The sequence below is a fragment of the Lepisma saccharinum genome, chromosome 27 (genome assembly GCF_977018435.1).
Source record: "Lepisma saccharinum chromosome 27, izLepSacc3.1, whole genome shotgun sequence".
Taxonomy (NCBI): domain Eukaryota; kingdom Metazoa; phylum Arthropoda; class Insecta; order Zygentoma; family Lepismatidae; genus Lepisma; species Lepisma saccharinum.
In genome coordinates this window covers 7918041-7938592 of record NC_139255.1, presented here as the reverse complement: position 1 = coordinate 7938592, position 20552 = coordinate 7918041, and the positions used below count along the sequence as shown (strand labels likewise).

At 39.9% G+C, this 20552-nt stretch overlaps 1 protein-coding gene across 1 annotated transcript in view; it reads right to left on the bottom strand.

The window, feature by feature from the left end:
* Positions 1 to 20552, bottom strand: part of LOC145979948 (orexin receptor type 2-like) — a 548473-nt gene that overhangs the window by 93813 nt on the left and 434108 nt on the right. The window contains exons 4-5 of the mRNA XM_083112891.1: positions 12426 to 12582; positions 555 to 667 (exon numbers count right to left, since the gene is read on the bottom strand). Of these exons, the coding sequence (XP_082969017.1) occupies positions 555 to 667; positions 12426 to 12582 (270 nt within the window). The remainder of the gene's footprint in view (positions 1 to 554; positions 668 to 12425; positions 12583 to 20552) is intronic.

Genomic DNA, 20552 nt, shown 5'->3' with positions numbered 1-20552 from the left:
TGCCAGTGTCGAGGTTATTAATTACACAAAATGTGAAATAATGTGCAGGCCAAAAGTGTACTTATTTAAGAAAGCGTAGTTTTAAAAGCTGAAATTTAGTTGCAAGGCGATAACGGTTACATTTCTTGAGAGAGTACACTGTGCGTGATTGGGGTCACTCATAGCATGTCAATTAGACGAGCGAGTTGACCGTTCTGCATCAAACGTGCAGGTTACGTCACTTGTGCTGCCATCTACACGTGTCTCCAGCCAATTAGTCAAATACTGGCTCGTTCTCGAACAGCTGGCCAATGAAAATGTTCCATTTTTGTAAATTCGGGTTTAGTTTTCCGGTTACATTAGCCAAACGCGAAGATTTACTTAGAAGTTATGCAACCAGCAACAGACACTCGTTGTGCATGTAGCATATATACAAAGGATATGGGTCATTGTTTTAAATATTTAAAAAAAAACTTTTCCAATTTTTGCCTGCCAAGTCTTACTTTACTTTTACATTTTGTTGATGGTGCACCATTAGAACACTATAATATTTATAGACTGAAAGCAATACGTACCGCTCATAAAGTTGTATATGACTGGATTCACAGCGCTGTTGGCGTAGCACAGCCAATGGGAGAGAATCGCTACTCCTGAGGTGATGTTATTCTGTGGAATCACCACTATGAGTCTGAAAGGGAGTAAGAATTAAAATTAAACAGTTTAAAAACATGAAATAGAAATTAGTTATGCGAGAAGGAATTATTACGTTTTCACACAGAAAAGGAATTGTTCGAAAAATGATCAATGTTGCACAATTAAAACCAACTTACACGAAAAAACTTTCAAAACTTGTAAGGTAGAAGAGTGATATGCTGACATTGCTGTCTGAGTGGTCGTGTGCGATGACATAAAGGCGAGAGAAGGTGGCTGTGAGGGGAGGGAGGGAGGGAGGGAGGGAGGGAGGGAGGGAGAGAGAGAGAGAGAGAGAGAGAGAGAGAGAGAGAGAGAGAGAGAGAGAGAAAGAAAGAGAGAGAGAGAAATAGAGAGAGAGAGAGAGAGAGAGAGAGAGAGAGAGAGAGGAAGAATTACGCCCTATTTCGAGGTTGCTGTCCTCAGCACTGTTGGTGGCACAAATGGAAATTTCAAAAAAATTCCCTTTCACAAAGAATAAATACAAGAAAAAACACTTATTGAGGGTTTATCTCGAGACTTCTGTGAGGGCATACGAACGATTTTAGAAAGTGTAAAGCAAATTTAGCATCAAATTACGCGATTTTTGAATAATTTTATAGGGGAGTGTCACAAAGATTGTGATTAGTATGTTAATTGCTGGCGCGTAAATATTGTGCTTTGACTATATACTAATTTAATTTTTATTCGACATTAAATTGACAAAATTTGCTTTACCTTTAGCCTTTACTATTGTAAATACATTATTTGATTTGATTTATTTTACTTCGCATTTCTACCACTTTGGCTAAACGCGAGGATGAGTGATGATATGATGAAACTGATGAAAGGATAGTCACAAAGAACAGCCATGCCCACTCCGGGATTCGAATCTGGAACCCCTGGCGGCATAGCGTGCTGTGATAACCACTCCGCCACTGAAGTTAGGTGTAAATATAGAGAAAAAATAAAGGAAGGAAGAAAAAAATTCGGGGTAAAATATATCCTGATTCGGGGTGGCCCCCCATTTCCAAAAAAGCCCTTAATTATTATTATTAATATAGCTTGAACGTTGTATAAGTTACACTTTTCATTTTAATGAATCATCTGAGTTGAGGCTTAAACGAAAGACGATATTTCAGGTGCTCTTGTCCAGTCTTACGGCGGGCGCTCTACATGCTGCCAAGGGAAGTGGAGAGCGGGGAAGCAACCAATTCAGCGCGATAAGAAACGCAGCAGCTAGTAGAACGAGGTGCACGTAGTACTTCCTCCCACCGCTGTTTTCTGGGTGGTCTGTGGCGTATTCCCCGCTCCACACTTCCCTTGCCAGCATGTGGAGCGCTCGCCGTAAGAGTAGAAAATACCTATAAAAGAGGAAAGACAGAAGCAACCATAAGTCAAAAGTAAGCAATTGTGTAGTGCATTAATGAATGACATCTCATTTCCTTGCTTCTTGCACATTTTTGGATGTTTCTACTTTTTTTTTCCCCTTCCCTGTAATTTTCGGCTCAGATATTATTTTTCATGGAGAAATTCCCTGCTGGGTACATCACCCATGCCATGCCTAGAGAGAAGGTGAGGGCGGGGGGGGGGGGGGGGTAGAGAGAACACCCACGCTCAGACCGGAGTCTGACCTCTTCTCTCTTTTCGGGTCGCACGGGGGAGGGGGGGGAGGGTTCGTTGAAGCTCGGCGGCAGATTTAGCAATGGTTCCCTACTTGAAGCTGTTAATGATAATTGTCTTCGTTTCCCATTGGTTGTTCTTCATAGATATGAGGATCTCTCGTTCTGCGTTATCTTCATCATTTTACAAGTTTAGTAATCAACTCATAATAAAGGATTTCACATTAGGTTGTAAATTAGGCAATTTTCAAACTATCGTTGAATTAATATTCACATGTTTCTAAGATATTAAAGAATACAGAAATGTAATGGAAATACATATCTATTATTGTGTTTAATTAGCAGTAAGAACGAAATAAATGTAAATGTATAAGTATCGAAATATTTGTATTTCAAATTGACTTTGTGTATTGTGCATCTTCATTTGATTGCTTTATATCGGGCGCCATCTGTTCAGTTCTTTAGTAACTATTTTTCATCATTGTGTGCGTACCACAAACGAAACCGCAAGAGATGAAAATTTCTCATACAGTTGCACGTAGGGAACCTTTGTCAGCATGGGCGCTACTTCGTGTCCGTTCATTTAGCAATTTTATCTAATCAACATTTATCTTCATAGTCATGATTAACTTCAAGATATATTTCTTTTCTATAAAAAGAGGCGACGCCAAAAAAACAATGTAGTGCATACAAAAGAATTGAACAATCATAGTCTACAGTGTAAAATAACTATTTTTATAATAGAAGAAGCTAAAAGACAAAACTCTCCAAGTTTGGTCGTGCTTGATGTGAGCGTTTTGATGACCCGCTACTAGAGGCGTTAGTGTAGCAAAATGGCAATTAACCAAATAGTGTGACATAATTGGACAAAATAATAACGAAGAAATATTTTTAAAGTTTATACGGTTACAATAACTATTGTTTGAACATTTATAACAAGTTATTCTTAAACGCAAATTTCATCTGAATTATAGTGTTTTTCACGTTATTTTGAAAATAGGTAAAATAGATGCACTTAGAAAAGGTGCCAATAACCTTTTAAATGGGCTATAATACCAGGTGGCCCACATAAATGTAGCCCGGCCGGGTAATACCGGAGACGAGCTAATAATTGTATGTGTAATTCTCTGTTATGTAAGTAGACATAGAAATCTGTGCACAAGCAATACACATACTCATTCATGTTTTATAATTGTTCATAAACATTCTTAGTTGCTCATGGATCTGTCAAATGCCTAGCAGTTCTGGTAAACATGTCGAGTCGAGAAGATGGTGTTTGCCATCCAACTGCGAATTGTGATAGTGGAAGAATATGTGCGGACGGTACTCAGGAACAAAACCACCTGCAAAATAACGCTGTTGTTACGCTTCCTGTCTACGAATGTGTATATGTCGTATATAGTCATCTCTATTTCTATAATTAAAGTCTAGTTGAGTATGACGTACTGGCCTGCTGAGAATCCACATATCCTGCACGCTGAGCACTAAGACACACCTCCATGACTAAAAATTGGTGTTTGGTGTGCAGTTTCAGGAACACGTATACTGAGTCCAGTGTTCTTTTAATAAACAGTGAATAGTGCAGTTTATCGTGGCTTCTTGCAAACGTTTTACGACGACACCAGAAGAAAGACTGTACTCCTACTTCCAACAAGATGGAGCCACATGCCACACTTCGAACGAATCCCTGGCGTTGGTGCATGAACTGTTTACAGAAGAGCGCACAGTAAGCAAGGGGTTGTGGCCCCCTCGTTCCCCGTATTTGTTCTCCCGTGGTTCTTATCTCTGGGGATGCTTAAAGCAGAAGGTGTATGCAAGTAACCCCCATACCCTGGCTGAACTGCAGCAAAACATTACCAACACCATCCGGAGCATCACTCGTGAAGAGCTACAGGCTGTGTCAGCCAATACGCTGCGACGTGCACAGAAGTACCTCGACGTTAACAGGGGCCACTTTCAGCATCTCATGTAACATGCAGGTAAGCCAGTGTTCACATTTTCCTACTCTTTCCTACCTTTATTTCTGCCGGTATCCGGTACTACCACGTCGGGCTACTTTTTTGTGGACCACTCTGTATAAGGAGAGAGTTTTTTTTAAAAAAAAAGATCAAGTACTAGGTTAGATAACACAAGAGTTATGCACAAAAGCACTGAAATGTTGCATAAAATCCAACATGGCTGACATTCTTCATAATGGCGGATTCTCCTGGAGTGAGAAAGGTTGGGAGTTTTCAGTATACGACACGAAAACTTGAGAAATACATGTCAGAACGTTTTGTTATTATTATTTTCGTTATGTTTGTTGTTGATCTTGTTATTAAATGCTATAGAGCTAGACTTAGTGAAGTTAAATTCATTATTAAGATACAACGCCATTTCAATATAATATGTTCTGGTAAGGATTTATATTCTCGAGACAACGTCTACGTTGGTCTCGTGTATCTGGGGACAGAATCAGAGAAACCTAGCAACCAGAAAGGGTTGTAACAGCTATAGTTGAAGTCCTGGTTCGCCCGCCAGTTAGGTATCTTTGACATAGATGGAGAGGAAGCCGACCGGACGCCAGTACTGTCTCTGTATGTCATTCATCTTCTTTCAATGTGTCCTGCACGATACAGTAGCGGTCAGCATCTACAAATATAGTTGTTTCGCGCATAAGAGATTATGTTTTTTATGTAGTGACTAATACAGGGCGATTCTTATAGAACCGGTCTGCTGAATTTGCTATTAATGCTGCAGGTGATGCATATAACCTCTCACAATTACGATATGATAATCCGTGGGACGTGCTGAGACGAGCGGCTAAGGACAGCATTAGCAACTTGGAAATGCATCCTAACAGCACCAAACCTGACCTGCCTAAAGTATCCACGTATGCATATAATAGCTTAAATTAACAAAATATAACTTGTCAAACCTATTTACATGATTATTTAAGCTATTATATACATACGTGGATCAGGGGCGTATATTCCAGGCTAGCTAGGTTCTCTGCGAAGCCTGAAGCCTAGAAAGTAAAATACTGAAGAGAAATCTCTTAGAAACTGTGTGAATTAAGGTGATTTGAAAAATAAGATAATGGGTATTCTGAAGTTGGCAACCTGAATTCTTAGGAGTTGGCAACCTGAATTCTTAGGAGTTGGCAACCTGAATTCTTAGGAGTTGGCAACCTAAATTCTTAGGAGTTGGCAACCTGAATTCTTAGGAGTTGGCAACCTGAATTCTTAGGAGTTGGCAACCTAAATTCTTAGGAGTTGGCAAGCTGATTTTTTTTTTAAAGTTTGCAACGTGACTACCGTTGGGATGGCAACGTGGCTTCCTTGAAGACGTCAAGAATGAGTCTAGTCTTCCCCCTTCCTCCATAGCTAATCCAGGTCTTAGACTCAGCATACGCCACTGACGTGGCAGGCCAGGTTTGGTGCTGTTAGCATGTATTTCCCAAGGAGTTAATGCTGTCCCTAGCCGCTCGTGTGCTGAGTCGAATGGTGTGCGGATGGTACGACAGGTGGCAGCACTTATGCTGCAAGTCTCATGGACAAGTAGCGGTGCACGTGCAGTCAACGGCAAAGATATTGGTAAGCAAAATGTCCAACCCTATTTTAATTACTTTTTTATTCTACATCCTGTGTTGTTTAATTTCCGGTCGGGGATCGGATGTGATGCGAGCAGAGTAAAACATCCGTTCCGGTCGCCAATCGGCTAGGATATGATCGCCGTATTTCCGTTGCGTTTAAATTTATTTGCCTGAACCTTACGCGATTATCGTTGCACACGCTTGGAGATAGTTCTATTTTTCGCCACCAGAGAGCATCTTATGCTGGTTGGGTAAAAGCTTACCGTTATTTCGTTGTGAAGTTGCTTTCTGTTTCCCACAGTGCTTCATTGAACGTGTTTGCAGTACCCAGGCCATGGCCGTATTTAGAGGGGGGGTTTCTAGGGTTCAAACCCCCCCGAAACTTCTGACATGTTGGATTAATGGAAGTTCAGTAACCAAAATCTGTAACAAATTTTCAATTTTTTTTTCGAAGCATCACAAAAATACATTGAGACAGTGTTGAAACGATCGAGCTAGAATTTTCATACATTTGGAATTCTGAAACTTGAGTGAAACAGGATTTATTCTCAGAATCGTAACCCACTCGCGACCCCTCCATTATCATTTCTGCTGTCATCTTTCCAGTGTTGCTCCTGCGTCACAAGAATATAGACTGAAGATTCCCTTATGATTGTCCCAAAATTACCTTTCCAGCTTTCAAATTCCCTGTCCGATAAAGTCGGAGTTCAAACCTAGGATCTCCAGTTTTGTAGCGCATTACGTTCGCGATTGAGGTTACATCCATGCACCAGGCTAAGTTTTTAAAAAGAATAACTGGTTCCACACTTTTCAAAATTCAAAAAAAATAATTTTGAAGTCAAACAACAAAAACTTTATGACTAAAATTTCCATCTAACTTTTGAAGCTTTTCTCTTGAAGGTATCTAAAGTTTAATGACGAAGTATAATAATTGTGCATTTCAGTACACACTGTATGAAACGTAAAAAAAACAGAAAGAAACTTGTGCTGGATATTCACTCATCTGCTGGATTGAGTAAGCCCCCTCAATGATATAACAATAATATAATAATAATAATAATTATTATTATTATTATGGAATAAAATTGTTTTATTATTATGAAATTTTAATTATTATTGTACAATTATTGTTATTATTTCTATTATTATAATTTCTGGCGACGCCCATGGGAACAATTATGAATGAACCCCCCCGAAATTTTTTCCTGCCTACGGCTATGACCCAGGCGACAGGTCCCCAAGACTTTCCCAGCCCGCATTTTTTCCTGTGGGGTTTACTGAAGGACAGGGTGTACGCAAACAAACCGCGTATGTTACAAGCTTTAAATGACAACATTTCGGCTGAAATCAGGAATATCACCGGAGAAATACTAAGGCGAGTCACGGCGAATACCGTAAAACTTCGACTTCAGGGGTAACTTCGACAGGGTAGTGTGATATCCCATTCGCAGCTGCGTTTGAAACAAAGGCACGCTTCTAATGGTCATTAGATCTTGTCTTGTAGGTGAAGCAGAAGGTAGCATGCCTAGGAAGTACAAGAAGTAGTGGGAGGTCGTACCTACCAGCACTACGACCCCAGGAACATGAAGCAGGCGATCAAACTTGTTGCTGGTGGGATGTCGATAGCTGCAGCCGCCAGGAAGGCAGGAGTGCCAAGAATGACGCTTCTGGACAGGGACAGAGGGAAGCACGGAAGTGTGGTGGACCGCTCCCGCGTTCTTGCAGACGAGGAGAAGATATTCGTTGATACCCTGAAAGAAGTGGCCCAGACTGGATCCAGTGCACCACCTGCAACAAGTGGATCTATGTTGTCTGCAATTAGGGAACCGCGAACCCGTACTTTGAGTGCGAGGTTTGCTCGGAGGATTAGAACTGTTCTATCGCAGAGAAAATGAACTTTGCGACAGTCTTTCTTTTCATTTGGTTCTGTTCTGTTTTTGTTTATTACTCCTGTATATGTACGACTTACGTTTGTAGTAAAGGAAGGTTGTTTTGGCAACCCTGGTACTCCACATTTGTCAAAGAATCACAATAACGCTTGCCCCTACGATTTTCTGTTGTCGAAGTTCACCCCATGAGGTGTCAACTTCAACAACAGGTTGTTTTTCAGGGGGTGTCGAAGTGTATATGTGTGTCGACATACATAATGGCATTTTTGGCAACCCTATTGCTGACCAATGAGAGTGGCCTATAATCATATCTGTTCACAAGATACTGTTTGCTGTAACGACTAAACATCACTTCTGTAACGTCGACTGCATAGGCTCCACAGGACGAAAACCTCTGAAAATCTGTCGGTTACCCCTTTTACGGTATGCAAACGAGGGTGGAGACGTGCCTTCTTCAAAACGGCGGACACTTTCAACACATGCTCTGATCGCAATCAACGAAACACTATCCAAGGTACATACGTCATGTATAAATTACGTTCATATCTATACGGTATATTTTATATTACAGCTCATTTTGTCAGGCCGGTTCTATAAGGTATTACTTTAAAACCACATATTGAAACGATAAAAGTCGCCAGCAAGCATAAGCGTCGATTTAGGGGGGGGGGGGCAAGGCAGTTTTCCCTCCTCCCCCAATATTTATGTGAGATTGGTGCTTCTGCCAGCAAGTCAACCTCAAAGTAGGCTTCACCCAAAGTACAGGGTGGCCCGAAAAAGGTAACTAACTGTAAAGAAAATTATTCAGTTACCTTTTTTGGGCCACCCCGTATATTAAGTTTACTGGAGGAAAAGTAAATTTATCAGAATCAATTTGCCAAAGATGTCACTTAAAAATAATATTGTGCTCTTAAATTGATCATATAGCTATTCAATTAATGGTGTAGTTAGGAAAATTAAATATGAAGCCCACAGGGAAAGAACCTGCTTTGTCCATTTTCTTGGTTTTACAGGAGAGCACGTTATTTCCTTGTTATGAGCATGTTATTATCCTGTACTTAGTATATGCAACCAAAACCTCTTTGCAATGGATGGAAAAAGAACGTTTCATTCTTGTAAGGGCGCTAGGAAAGGTTTGCAATGTGACTCAACCAATGTTTGCACGTTGCCACAAGTTCACGCGTGTTCAGACAGGTTCTGACCTGCACCGTTGATGGCAGGACGAGCTCTGGTTGCTACAGTATGTAACATTGTTATTCGTACACATAGAATTTTCCAGGAAAAAATGTCATATCTACACAGTTATATGTCACAGATCCAACAGTTAAACACGGTGGTGGGTCATGCATGATTTGGGGCTGTATGTCGTACAAAGGTGTTGTACCATCCAGTTTATTGATGGTATCATGGATGCATATGTCTATTTGGACATATTGAAGAACAATGTAAAGCAGAGTGCCCAAGAAATAGACATGCCGCCTATCTACAGATTCCAACAAGACAATGACAGTAAGCATAAGGTGCGAGTTAACATGAATTGGCTGCTATGGAATGTGCCCAAACTACTACAAACACCAGTTCGAAGTCCAGACTTAAATCCCATTGAGCATTTATGGGCAATTTTGAAGAGGCGAGTCCATATAGCAGGCGTCAAGTCCAAACAAGAGTTGAAAACTGTTGTGCAAGCCGAGTGGAATAAAATAAACTCTGAAACATGTCGGAAACTGGTTAATTCTATGAGGAACAGGTGTCAAGCAGTAATTAAAGCCAAAGGATACGCATCAAAGTATTAGAACTGTCATTCATTTGATCTGAATATACTTTTTTCTTTTATATTATTAAGTGTACGAATAGAAAAGTTGTACAAAAAATTGGATGTTTCTCTTTCAGTTTCATTTAATTTATTATTGTCATTGGTTATACAGAATTTATTTTATGTTCCTTATGATATTAGTTATTGAATTGTAAAGAAACAATTTCAAAAGAGTGTATTTCCTTTCAGATATTAAAGCATTTTCTTTGAAAATTCGTGTGTACGAATAAGAATGTTACATACTGTAGTTCCCACTGAGTTGTGGCAGTAAGAGGTAGGCAAGATGTCGACCTGGTCAAAGGCAGAATACCCATGCAATTTTGCGATACAACTTTGAAGGTGGTTTAAGTGTTGATCAGTGCTTGGAAGAAATGACACCTGTGCTAGGAGATGATTGTCCTCATCGTTCGACTATATTCAGGTGGTATCGGGAGTTCAAAAAAGGAAATTTCAGCCTGGAAGATGTTCCAGCCTCGTCTGTCACCAAGAAGACCATCACTGCTGTCGGGAAGATGTTGGAGGTAGACAGGCGTGTAACCTTTCGACAAATAGAGGAGTGTTAGAATATTCCTGCACCTGCAATTCATGCCATTCTGGACAACCATCTTCAAGTTACAAAAGTTTGCTCCCTTTGTGTATCCCATTCCTTAACACACGAGCAGATGCTACAACGTGTTTCATGGTGCCGGGAAATGCTGAAGAAGTTTAGAAAACGGGACATCGCCCTACGTAACAGGTGACGAAACCTGGCTTTACTATTTGAAGACGATGACACACCAGTGTCAGTGCGAAAATCACGATCTGTGAAAAAGATAATGGTGTGCGTCTTCTTCACCGCTAGGAGGGGGGAGGGGGGTTGTGGAGCGCGTGGTGCTGGAAACATAGAAGACAGTCACAGGGAAGTGGTACACTGAGGAATGCCTTCCCAGAATTCTACAAGCACTCAGAAACATTCGTCCATGCTCAAGGCTCAACACGTGTTTTTTTCACCATGACAACGCTCCTGCACACCACTCCAAAGTCTGCACCGAGTATTTGGCAGGTTCAGGGATGAATGTGATGGAGCATCCTTCCTACAGTACAAATCTCGTTCCATGTGATTTCGCACTGTTTCCTCACGTGAAGAACAGGCTCAAAGGGAGACGGTTTGCCAGTGACGAAGACCTTCTAAGTGCATGGGATGAGGAGTGTGTCCAGCACCCTCACGAGACGTGGAAGAGCTGGTTTGGCGACTGGTTTCGAAGAATGATGTAGTGCATAGAGTGTTGTGGTAGAAACATTCACAGAGCCAGGGCCTCCCCGATGGCGCAGTGGTGTGTCGTCACCTTGTAATCAATAATCCCCGATACCCGATGGAGGCACATAGTGGTTCGGATCCCACTTTAAATTGTAGGTCCAGTCCCTATTAGCCTTACTGTGCATAAAGTGGACTTAAAACACAAAATCAATCAAATCTTCACAGAGCTATTTTATAGTATCTTTACCTCAATTTAGCTAAAAATAGACAAAGCCCGTTCTTTCCCTGTGATTTTCATATGTTAGTTATGCTAACAAATTTATTTAAAATTCCATGAAGTAACAGGAAAGGAGCAAGAAGAAACCTCAAAAATTATAAAAATGCAACAAAAAGACCAAAAATACTGAAAAATGTTCTACAACAAAAAAAATGCAAAAAAAAAACCAAGAAAAAAACAACAACAACATGTTTTGTGTTTCAAATTGAAGTTTTATCAAGTTTAGAATTGTCCTCAAGGAGCAGAAAAAAATCATCAACTTCCTAGCCCTACAAATAACCAACAGCCGGCCTAGTGGCGGAATGGTTAGCACGTCCAATTTCTGACCTGGGATTGTTTGTGTGTGTTCATTCATCAGTTTCATCATATCATCCATTGCCCGGACTTTGATGACTTAAAAATATATGAAAAATGACCTTTAAAATGACAAGTAAAATCCTGTAAAATGACCTAAAATCTTCGAAAAATGACCCAAAAATTCGTACAAAAGTCAATCTGCATATTGAAAATAGTATACATATTCCAAGACCAACAATTTAACAATTGCTTCTTCACCTTGGTGTGTTGCACGGACTTTGAATAAGAAACTCGACAATGTTGCATTTCACGATCTTCAGACAGGCTTTGTTGCGCTGGTAGTTAAACACAGAGTAAGTACCGCAAGATAACATTCAGACAGAACAGAAATTGTTGATCTTCTTATGTTTCAGCATGCAATGACACAAAAGTTTTTTAAAAAATGACCTAAGAATGCAGCAAAATTTTAAAAAATGACCTAAAAATAACGCAAAATTTTATAAAACGACCTAAAAATAACGCAAAATTTTAAAAAATTACCTAAAAATAAAGCAAAATTTTTAAAAATGACCTAAAAATAACGCAAAATTTTATAAAATGACCTAAAATAACGCAAAATTTTATAAAATGACCTCAAAATAACGCAAAATTTAAAAAACGACCTAAATATAACGCAAAATTTTAAAAAAAAAACGACCTAAAAATAACGCAAAATTTTAAAAAATGACCTAAAAATAACGCAAAATTTTAAAAAATGACCTAAAAATAAAGCAAAATTTTAAAAAATGACCTAAAATGACGCAAAATTGTAAAAAAATGATCCAAAATGACGTAAAATTTTAAAAAAATGACCGAAAAATAAAAAATGGTGACAAATTAGAAAAAAAATTCTTCAACCTGAGGAGGGTGTTCAGGATTTCTGTACTAGTAAGCAATGTCTACATTGCACCAGTTAAAAGATGAAATGCCATCAAAATCCGGGCCCTGAATCCCCAAATTAGCGAAAAGTGGCACAAAAAGCGAAGTAAAATAATGCAAATTAATCAATCAATCAGATAACCAACTTACCTGACAATGCTGAGCAGATGCACTGGGAGGTAGCAGACAGCAAACATGACGACCACAGCCACTAGCATCTTGGCTGCCTTCCTGCGCGATCTCAACTGACCGTCTGTGGATATGTTGGCGTTTGTATTCAGCATGTCTCGCCGACTAGAGTTCAAAGCTAGGAAGAAACAGAAGAGAGGTTTCTATAAGACACAACATCGAAACACAGCACAATCTACAACAAATGATAAAACGAGAAAGAAGTACAGTTTCTAATATAAATACAGTATACACTCGATTTAACGTTTCTTTCAATTTCAAAACATTAGACTACACACTGTCCCAGGAATCTATGGAGCAATACCGCTCATAGCGGTAGACAAGGGCAGAAAACGAGTAGACGGAGAAACTCTGTGCGAGCTGCTGCAATCGGCTGGTCATTTCAGTCGCGCTTTCCCCTCCAGGCATTCACTTCCTTGCTAATGTGGACAAGTCCGCTCGAGTCCTACTTGCGCAGAAACGTGTTTCCATTCGATTGTTCCAGAGATTTCCCCCAAGTTTTTGAGGAGGGGAGACAATTTCTGACGCGTATATGAACAGCCTGTGCTCTATGGTTGCCACTAACACCAGCAGTGACTATCGAGTGACCCCTAAAAGTGCCTAATGAACATGGGCGCCCGCAAAGGGGGAGCCAGAGGGGCCACTTGTCCTACATGAGATATGTGGGAAAAGTTTATGTAATTCGAATGGTAAGAGTCTAACAATATTATTACAAATTTCTATGATATACAGGCTTTCGGGACTGAAAAAATCTGGGTCAGGAAAATTTCCCATCCCGAAAGTGGTCTCTGTTCAATATCTGTGTATCGTGAGAAAGTACAAAAAGACAAAAGAACTATTCATCACCAAAGTGATAGATCTTTACAGAAGGAAAGCAAAAGGGGAATGTGGTTTCAATTTAAGTAGTGAACTTAAGTCTGAACATGTCAACAACGCCAAAGTTTTTCAATTGAATTTCAATGTTATGATTTAATAAATAATAATAATAGCAATGATAATCATAATAACAACAACAATAAAAGGCACAATACAGGATGTATCATAAGTAATAGCGCAAACTGAGACAGTTGAAAGTACACGATAATAGAAGCAAAAAAGTCTCAGTAAACAAATAAACATGGATCTGCAAACGAGCCGATTTCGAGATACTGCGAATTTGTGGTTACAATCCGCCACTGACTTCATTGTTTGTAAACGTCGTCCTAGTTGGTAAAATGCTAATAATGTGTGGTTAGAAGCTGACACTGATTGCGTTTTGTAAACACCGAGTGCCTTACTCCTTGCGCGTTCCGAGGTTTGCAATTTGTTTACAAAACAGAACATTTCCGAGAGGTGGCGTTGTAATCAAATAGGACGGATACAATCATTGATCGATTTGGTGTTTTAAGTCCACTTTATGCACAGTAAGGCTAATCGGGACTAGACCTACAGTTTAAAGTGGGATCCGAACCACTATGTGCAACTACCGCGTATCGAACCCGAGACCTCTTGATTACAAGGCGACGACGCTACCAATGAGCCATCGGGGGAGCCTATATGGATACAATCAGTACACAGTCTAATCGTACTGTGGGAGTCACGTCAATGAGATTTCCAATGACTTTTCTTACTGTATTATCAGCATTATACCAACTAGGGCGACGTTTACAAACAATGAAGTCAGTGGCAGCTTGTAACCACACATTCACATTATCTCGAAAACGGCTCGTTTGCCGACCCATGTTTACTCAAACCTTTTTGCTTTTATTATCGTGTACTTTCAACTTTGTCAGTTTGGTCTATTACTTATGATACACCCTGTATATATTTCTATAATTTAAAGCCAAGGTAAAACATCTCACTCTGCCCCCCCTCTCCTGAGAACAAAGCCTGTGAGCGCTCTTGCCTATAAAATCCCAAATATATTTTACGTGTTTGTTCAGTCTTGGACACTTCTGGTTGTAACGATCCTATTTGCATTCTGCTATATATACAGGGTGATTATAAAGTCCCATGACATTTTTGGGAAATCGGTGACTAATAACAAAATAAATGGTACTACAGTACAGAAGGGACAGCAAAACACCAAATTAACGCTTTTCCACATGACCTTCACAAAAGTAACACTTTTCAACATGACCTCATCAATTTAAAAAACAAGTGTCCCAACGGGACCAGGTAGCATTAAACACCTTCTCCAACATAGGCGGAGTGATCATCTCGCATGCATTTCGTATGCGTTCTTTCAGCACTGTGAGATTGGCAACCTTAGTTTGTAGACCTTCTCTTTTATAAAACCCCAAGCAAAGAAATCCAGTGGGGTAAGGTCAGGTGAACGGGATGCCCACATACGAAGAGATCCTCTTCCTATCCACCTGTTGGGAAAGGTGGTGTTGAGGTACTCTCGAACAGTCATTGCGAAGTGGGGCGGTGCACCGTCTTGTTGGAAGACTGCTGTACCAAGGATACCATCATCCAACAACTGCGGCTCTAGAAACAGTTGTAACATGTCGAGGTAAGTGCCTCCATTGATTGATTGTTCCACAAACATGAATGGCCCATAGACTTTTTCATATGGAAGAGCGTTAATTTTGTGTTTTGGTGTCTCTTCTGTATTGTAGTACCATTTATTTCGATATTAGTGGCCGATTTCCCAAAAATGTCATGGGACTTTATAATCACCCTGTATAACATGGATAGAGGAAGGGATTCCTAATTACAGTACAATGTAATAAGCCGCAAAGTTTGAAACAAAGAGCATGCTTTAACATCATGAGGTATTTATGCTATAATTCCCCCTTATGTGATATGCAACCAGCGAATCTGTTGTGCGAATAGGGTGAAATAAATGTAAGGTACAGTGTGGCCTGGAGAAAAGTATACCAAAAGTTGACAACACTGTACGTTTCGGTTTTGGCTATTTTCGAAAATTTTTCATTTTTTCATTTTTGGTCCTTTTCTTTTTTTCTTCATTTCCGCTTTTCTTCCATTTCCAAGTTTTTCTTTTTCGTCCGATTTTTTAAATTTTGGAAAGAAAATATTTTTTCGCAAACGTGATATGGCTCCATGAACTTGTTTTCGAAATTTTAGTGTTACATGGTAATTTCTCTTTATAAATCCATTACTTTCTTGCTTTTCCATGTATGTTTTCCCGAAAAGGAATTATGTTATTAGTAACGAGCAAATTTAGATGTCTGATCATTTTGCTTAATCGGCATCCATCTTCGTATCTTGGTAAAAGATGCATTACTAAACAAATAGACCTGACCTGTCCAGGAATGTTCCTTTTCTGTAATTACACACAAATTATTGCATATTACCGGTATTTAGAAGCACACACGTACTACACACATTTCAAAACGCTCACACGGCTTGTTGAACAAAAATGCGAAATGCAGTATTTACCTGAAGATGGCAGGTTTTGAAAACTCGACCTCATAAAGGGAAATTTCAAAACTGAGTTCTTCGATTTTCAGGTTTTTTTGGAAGAAAAATTAGTTTGTTCCTTGAAAAGAAAAAAAAAAATCGTTTTTCGTATTTTCAAAAATTTCAGGTTTTCGAAAAAAAAATCTGTTTTTCGAAAAAAATCTTTCTTTTTCGTTTTCGAAAAAATAATTTTTCGAAAAAGAGTGGCAATGTCTAATGAAACATGTGCAGAACTTTTCGAGGTACCCCACGCACCGCGAGTAAATCATAGATTCTGCAACATCGCTTTTAACAACCCCCCATTCTCAGAGGAAACAAACGACCTATACCCTGTCAACTCAGTCACCTGATCTGTTGCTTATTTGTGGAGAATGCCAAAGGAGAGTAGTACCATGACCCAGTACCTTGTGATATTGATCAGCTCAAAAATGAACATCACATGTGCATTTCATTCAATCACACAAGACACAATATAACGAACCAGGTATGTATACACGGAACATCGAAACAAGAGGGAAGGAAAGGCGTTTACATTAGGAATAATAGATGGCAGCACTGTGCGTCAGAATATAAATAACATGTTGGAGGAGAAATGTTGATTCATGAAAAGCAAAAATATGAGGGGAAGATGCGAAATAGATGAAGGCTATGCACACAACTAGATAAGCAACAGAATGAATTGCAGAAGTGATACGTATTATTCAACGTGCGCAAGTCTCCAACCACTTATTAAGTATGTATAAAGAAGTTATCGGCGGAATTTAAAGTTTTGAAAACCGGAATTCTCAGGGAGTAGTTGAAATTTCTTGAAGTTTTCTGTAGAAGTACCGTTTCCTTGACTCCCGTCTGTTTCATAGTTGTGGTAATGGCGTAGTGCGGTGAATTGGTTTCTGTTACCTCTGCGACTGTCGCTCGAGGTTCGGTCTGTGATGGCAGTTCAGTTACGAACTGAGTGTTGTGGTCCTTAGAAGGGCCGACATCATTTTTGGTCCTAAGAAGGGCCGTCAGAATTTTGGTCCTAAGAAGGGCCTATCTTAATTTTTGGTCCTATAAGGGCCGTTTTTCTATGACATTTCGTGTTATATCTGAGTTGTTGTTGGTTGTCTGTTTAGAATATTTCTGTGACGAACTCGACGAGTGTTTGCAGGGCTGCGACGGTTCTATCTGATTCGTTCTTCGTCTTTTCGATCTTGTCTTTCGCCGTTTTGATGAGCGTTCTTATTTTCTTGTCTTGTAGTTTTGTCAGTAACCATTTGATGATTTCGTTTGTCTCTTCTTGCTCTTCAGTTGGAGTCTGAAGTATCTGGCTATAATTCGTGGTAGTCGGACATTGACAAGCCGACACGCCAAGTATTCATGTGGTTGTTATTGCAGAAGATAGAGCATGTTCCATTCGACGCTTCGAAGGAAGGAGCTAACAGTTAGTAGAAATATGTTAATTTAGAATTTTGGTGACAAAGGTTATAAGCAGTAAATTTGCATGCGACGCCGCCACTGGTCTAGTTAGTAGTGCGTCTGACTGCCACGCGGGAGACCTCGGTTAGATTCCCGGGGCGGGTAATCTAAGGTCGGAATTTTTCTGGCCTTGTCCCCACATAAAGCGGCTCCGGGACTCACCCAGCCTCAAATCAATGTGTACCTTAGGGGGTAAAAGCCGGCCGGAGCGTTGTGCTGAACACATCACCTCCAAAATATCCGAGATCGAGAATGTGTGGAGCCCTAACCTGATTGTGTCTTCATAGCACTGTGCTATATGCACGGTAATTACCTTACCTTACCACCACTACAGAGAGACATTTAGGCTGGTGAAGTTCATCCACTCCACAGAAGTTCCACGGCTCCTGTTAGCGACAAAAATAAATTGTATGTCTGTAAAATTCAAGTGTACTTCATAAGTTATATTTGTGACGTTCCTTTTCGTGGGAGCCATAGGATTAGCACATCACGGTAGTTTCCCAATCCCCGTGCGAGGAAGAGTTATGAGTAGACCTCGGATATTTAGGTTCTAAAAAGTGTGAATTTAGGTTCCTAAAATAGGCTCTAGAAATCCTAAAATAGGTTTGAAAAATCCTAAAATAGGTCCTAAAAATCGTTAGGTTAGGATTGAAAAGATCCTGAAGTGGGTTCAAAAATTTTAAAATAGTTCAAAATTCATGAAAAATGCTGATTAGGTATAGTCACCGGCAATGAGAATGGGACATCTATATCCTGAAATAACAACTATCTTGCATAACGTTATGTGTGTTGCCTACCCCTACGGCGATAGCAGAACTTACCATTGGAAATTTGCTATTAAAATCCACTCTTCGCCGTATAGTTAGGCAACAATCTTTTTTCATGTTATCCACGGTCAAACTAAGCAATTTTGTCTGTGAGGATCATCTTATGTTAACTAACTATAACGGCGTACGCTTTTAGAAGGAACATGAGTTCAGCCAATACGCAGCCAGTGCTGTTGCCAAACCAACTGCTAGCGGAAGGGAAACCCCAGAGAATTCGCTGGGTCCAATATTCAGCTTTTTATGGGTATAATGCACGTGATATTTGAGTACAATGAAATATATAGTGAAGAATTCTACACAGGATTATATCATATCACTGCAGCATATAAGAGAAACTCGTACCTGAAAGAAGTTTGAAGGTATTTATTATAGAGGAACTGAAAGGCCATCAGAATCGCTCTGCTTTCTGTTTTCTGGCATGTTTCCCAGGAGATTTGAATAGAGTTTACAGATTTCTGTGGTAGATACTTTACCCTGTTCTATAATGCGCAACACCACACGCTTTAGCCGTAAGTTCTCGACTCTGAGAAAACACTGTTTGAGCACGCACTTCTTGCGAACGCCAATTCCTTGAGGTAAGAATAAGCTTTGAAACTAAGATTTCTGTCTTGTGAACGTAATACGAGTACCCTTGGTGCCTGTACTACTGGTACGTATTAGGTTTCGAGAGCGACGTTATTAATTTGATTTGATTTGCTTTATTTTACTTTGCTTTTCTGTCACTTTGGCTAAAATTAGACTGAGTGATGATATAATGAAATTGATCAAGGGACGTTCATAAACATCCATGTCCAGGCCAGGATTCGAACCCGGCACTCCTGGCGTCGTAGAGCGATATGCTAACCACTCCACAATGGCGCCGGCGCGACATTATTAAATAACACTCACGCAACACACACACTATTGCACAACTATCGAACATAAGGGCTGTATTGCACAACGCGCTACAACGCCAGGAGTCTCGGATTCGAATCCCGGCCCGGGCATAGGTGTTTGTAAGGGTCCCTTCATCAATTTCATCATATCATCACTCATCCCCATTTTCGTAAATTAGCCAAAAGTGGCATAAAAAGCGAAGTAAAATAAATCAATCAATAAGGGCTGTATTGAATCCTCTCACAACTGTTCTTCATGCCATACGAGTAAAATTATCTTACACCGCCCTTGTTATGAAAACGCTGAACTCAAAACTGACCCAGACATTGCGTTTGTGAACACACAAGACAATGATAGGTCATTGTGCATATTTAGCTGAATTTGACACCCATAGCTTTACCAAGACACAACAACTCATAGGGGTCAACACTGTGGCAACAAAAAAACAACAAACGGAACACGGAAGGAAAAGGAAAGGGTCATCGTGTGCGTGTGTGTAGAGACGTGTTGTTTCCCGTGTTTCTTGGAGAAACGATAACTCCGGCTGCAGACGACGGAAATCCATGGGACTTGGACAGTCAGGTTCAAAATGTCGTGCCCCATCTTATGATGAACCTTAAAGTGGCGAGTTTCATGAAAACTTCTTGCGAGCAAGAAAAATACAGAACACGGCCGCAGTCTCCTAACTGTACAACGTTGCACTCCTGCCATTGGCTGCTCGCCACGCACACCCTCTGCATGGCTCCGCTCGATATCGCTTCTAAAACCGTCCGTCGTATAATTAACTAACTCTCTAGCCTTCTTAAACCCGAAGGTTCATGTCTGCAGCAACAGAGGCCTTCCATCTGTCTCTATCTTGAGCAAGATCTATAAACTCTTTCCCATCCCTACCGATTTCCCTTATGTCCATCTCAACGTTGTCCCTCCATCTTCGTCTTGCCTTCCTACAGGTCTCTTACCATCAGGTTTCCCAACAAGAATCCTGTGAACTCCTCTTTCCTCTCCCATTCGTTCCACATGGCCTGCCCACCTAAGTCTTCTTGATTTAATGATTCTAATATCTGGACATGAATACAAATTATGTACTTGTAAATTATGTAATCTTCTCCATTCACCTGTCTCCTCATCCCTTTTAGGTCCAAATATTTTCCTAAAGATCTTATTTTCAAATACTCTCAATTTATGTTCCTCTTTCAATGTAAGGGACCAAGTTTCACACCCATATAATACTACAGGCAAAATTACTGTTTTGTATATTTTAACTTTTAGTTTCTTAGATATTAAACGAGAAGACAAAAGTTTATGAAGAGAGAAGTAACATGCATTTCCTGAATTAAGCCTACTTTTTTTTCCTCTTTAATATAATTTTAATTTGTTAATATTACTCCTAACTATTTGAATTTCGAAACTGGTTCAAACGAGTTGGTAATAATTAGATTTTGATTATTACCTAACACTTGGTTTCGGTCTGTAAGCATATATTTAGTTTTCTCTTTAGTTTGATCATCTTATAGTCTGAAAATAA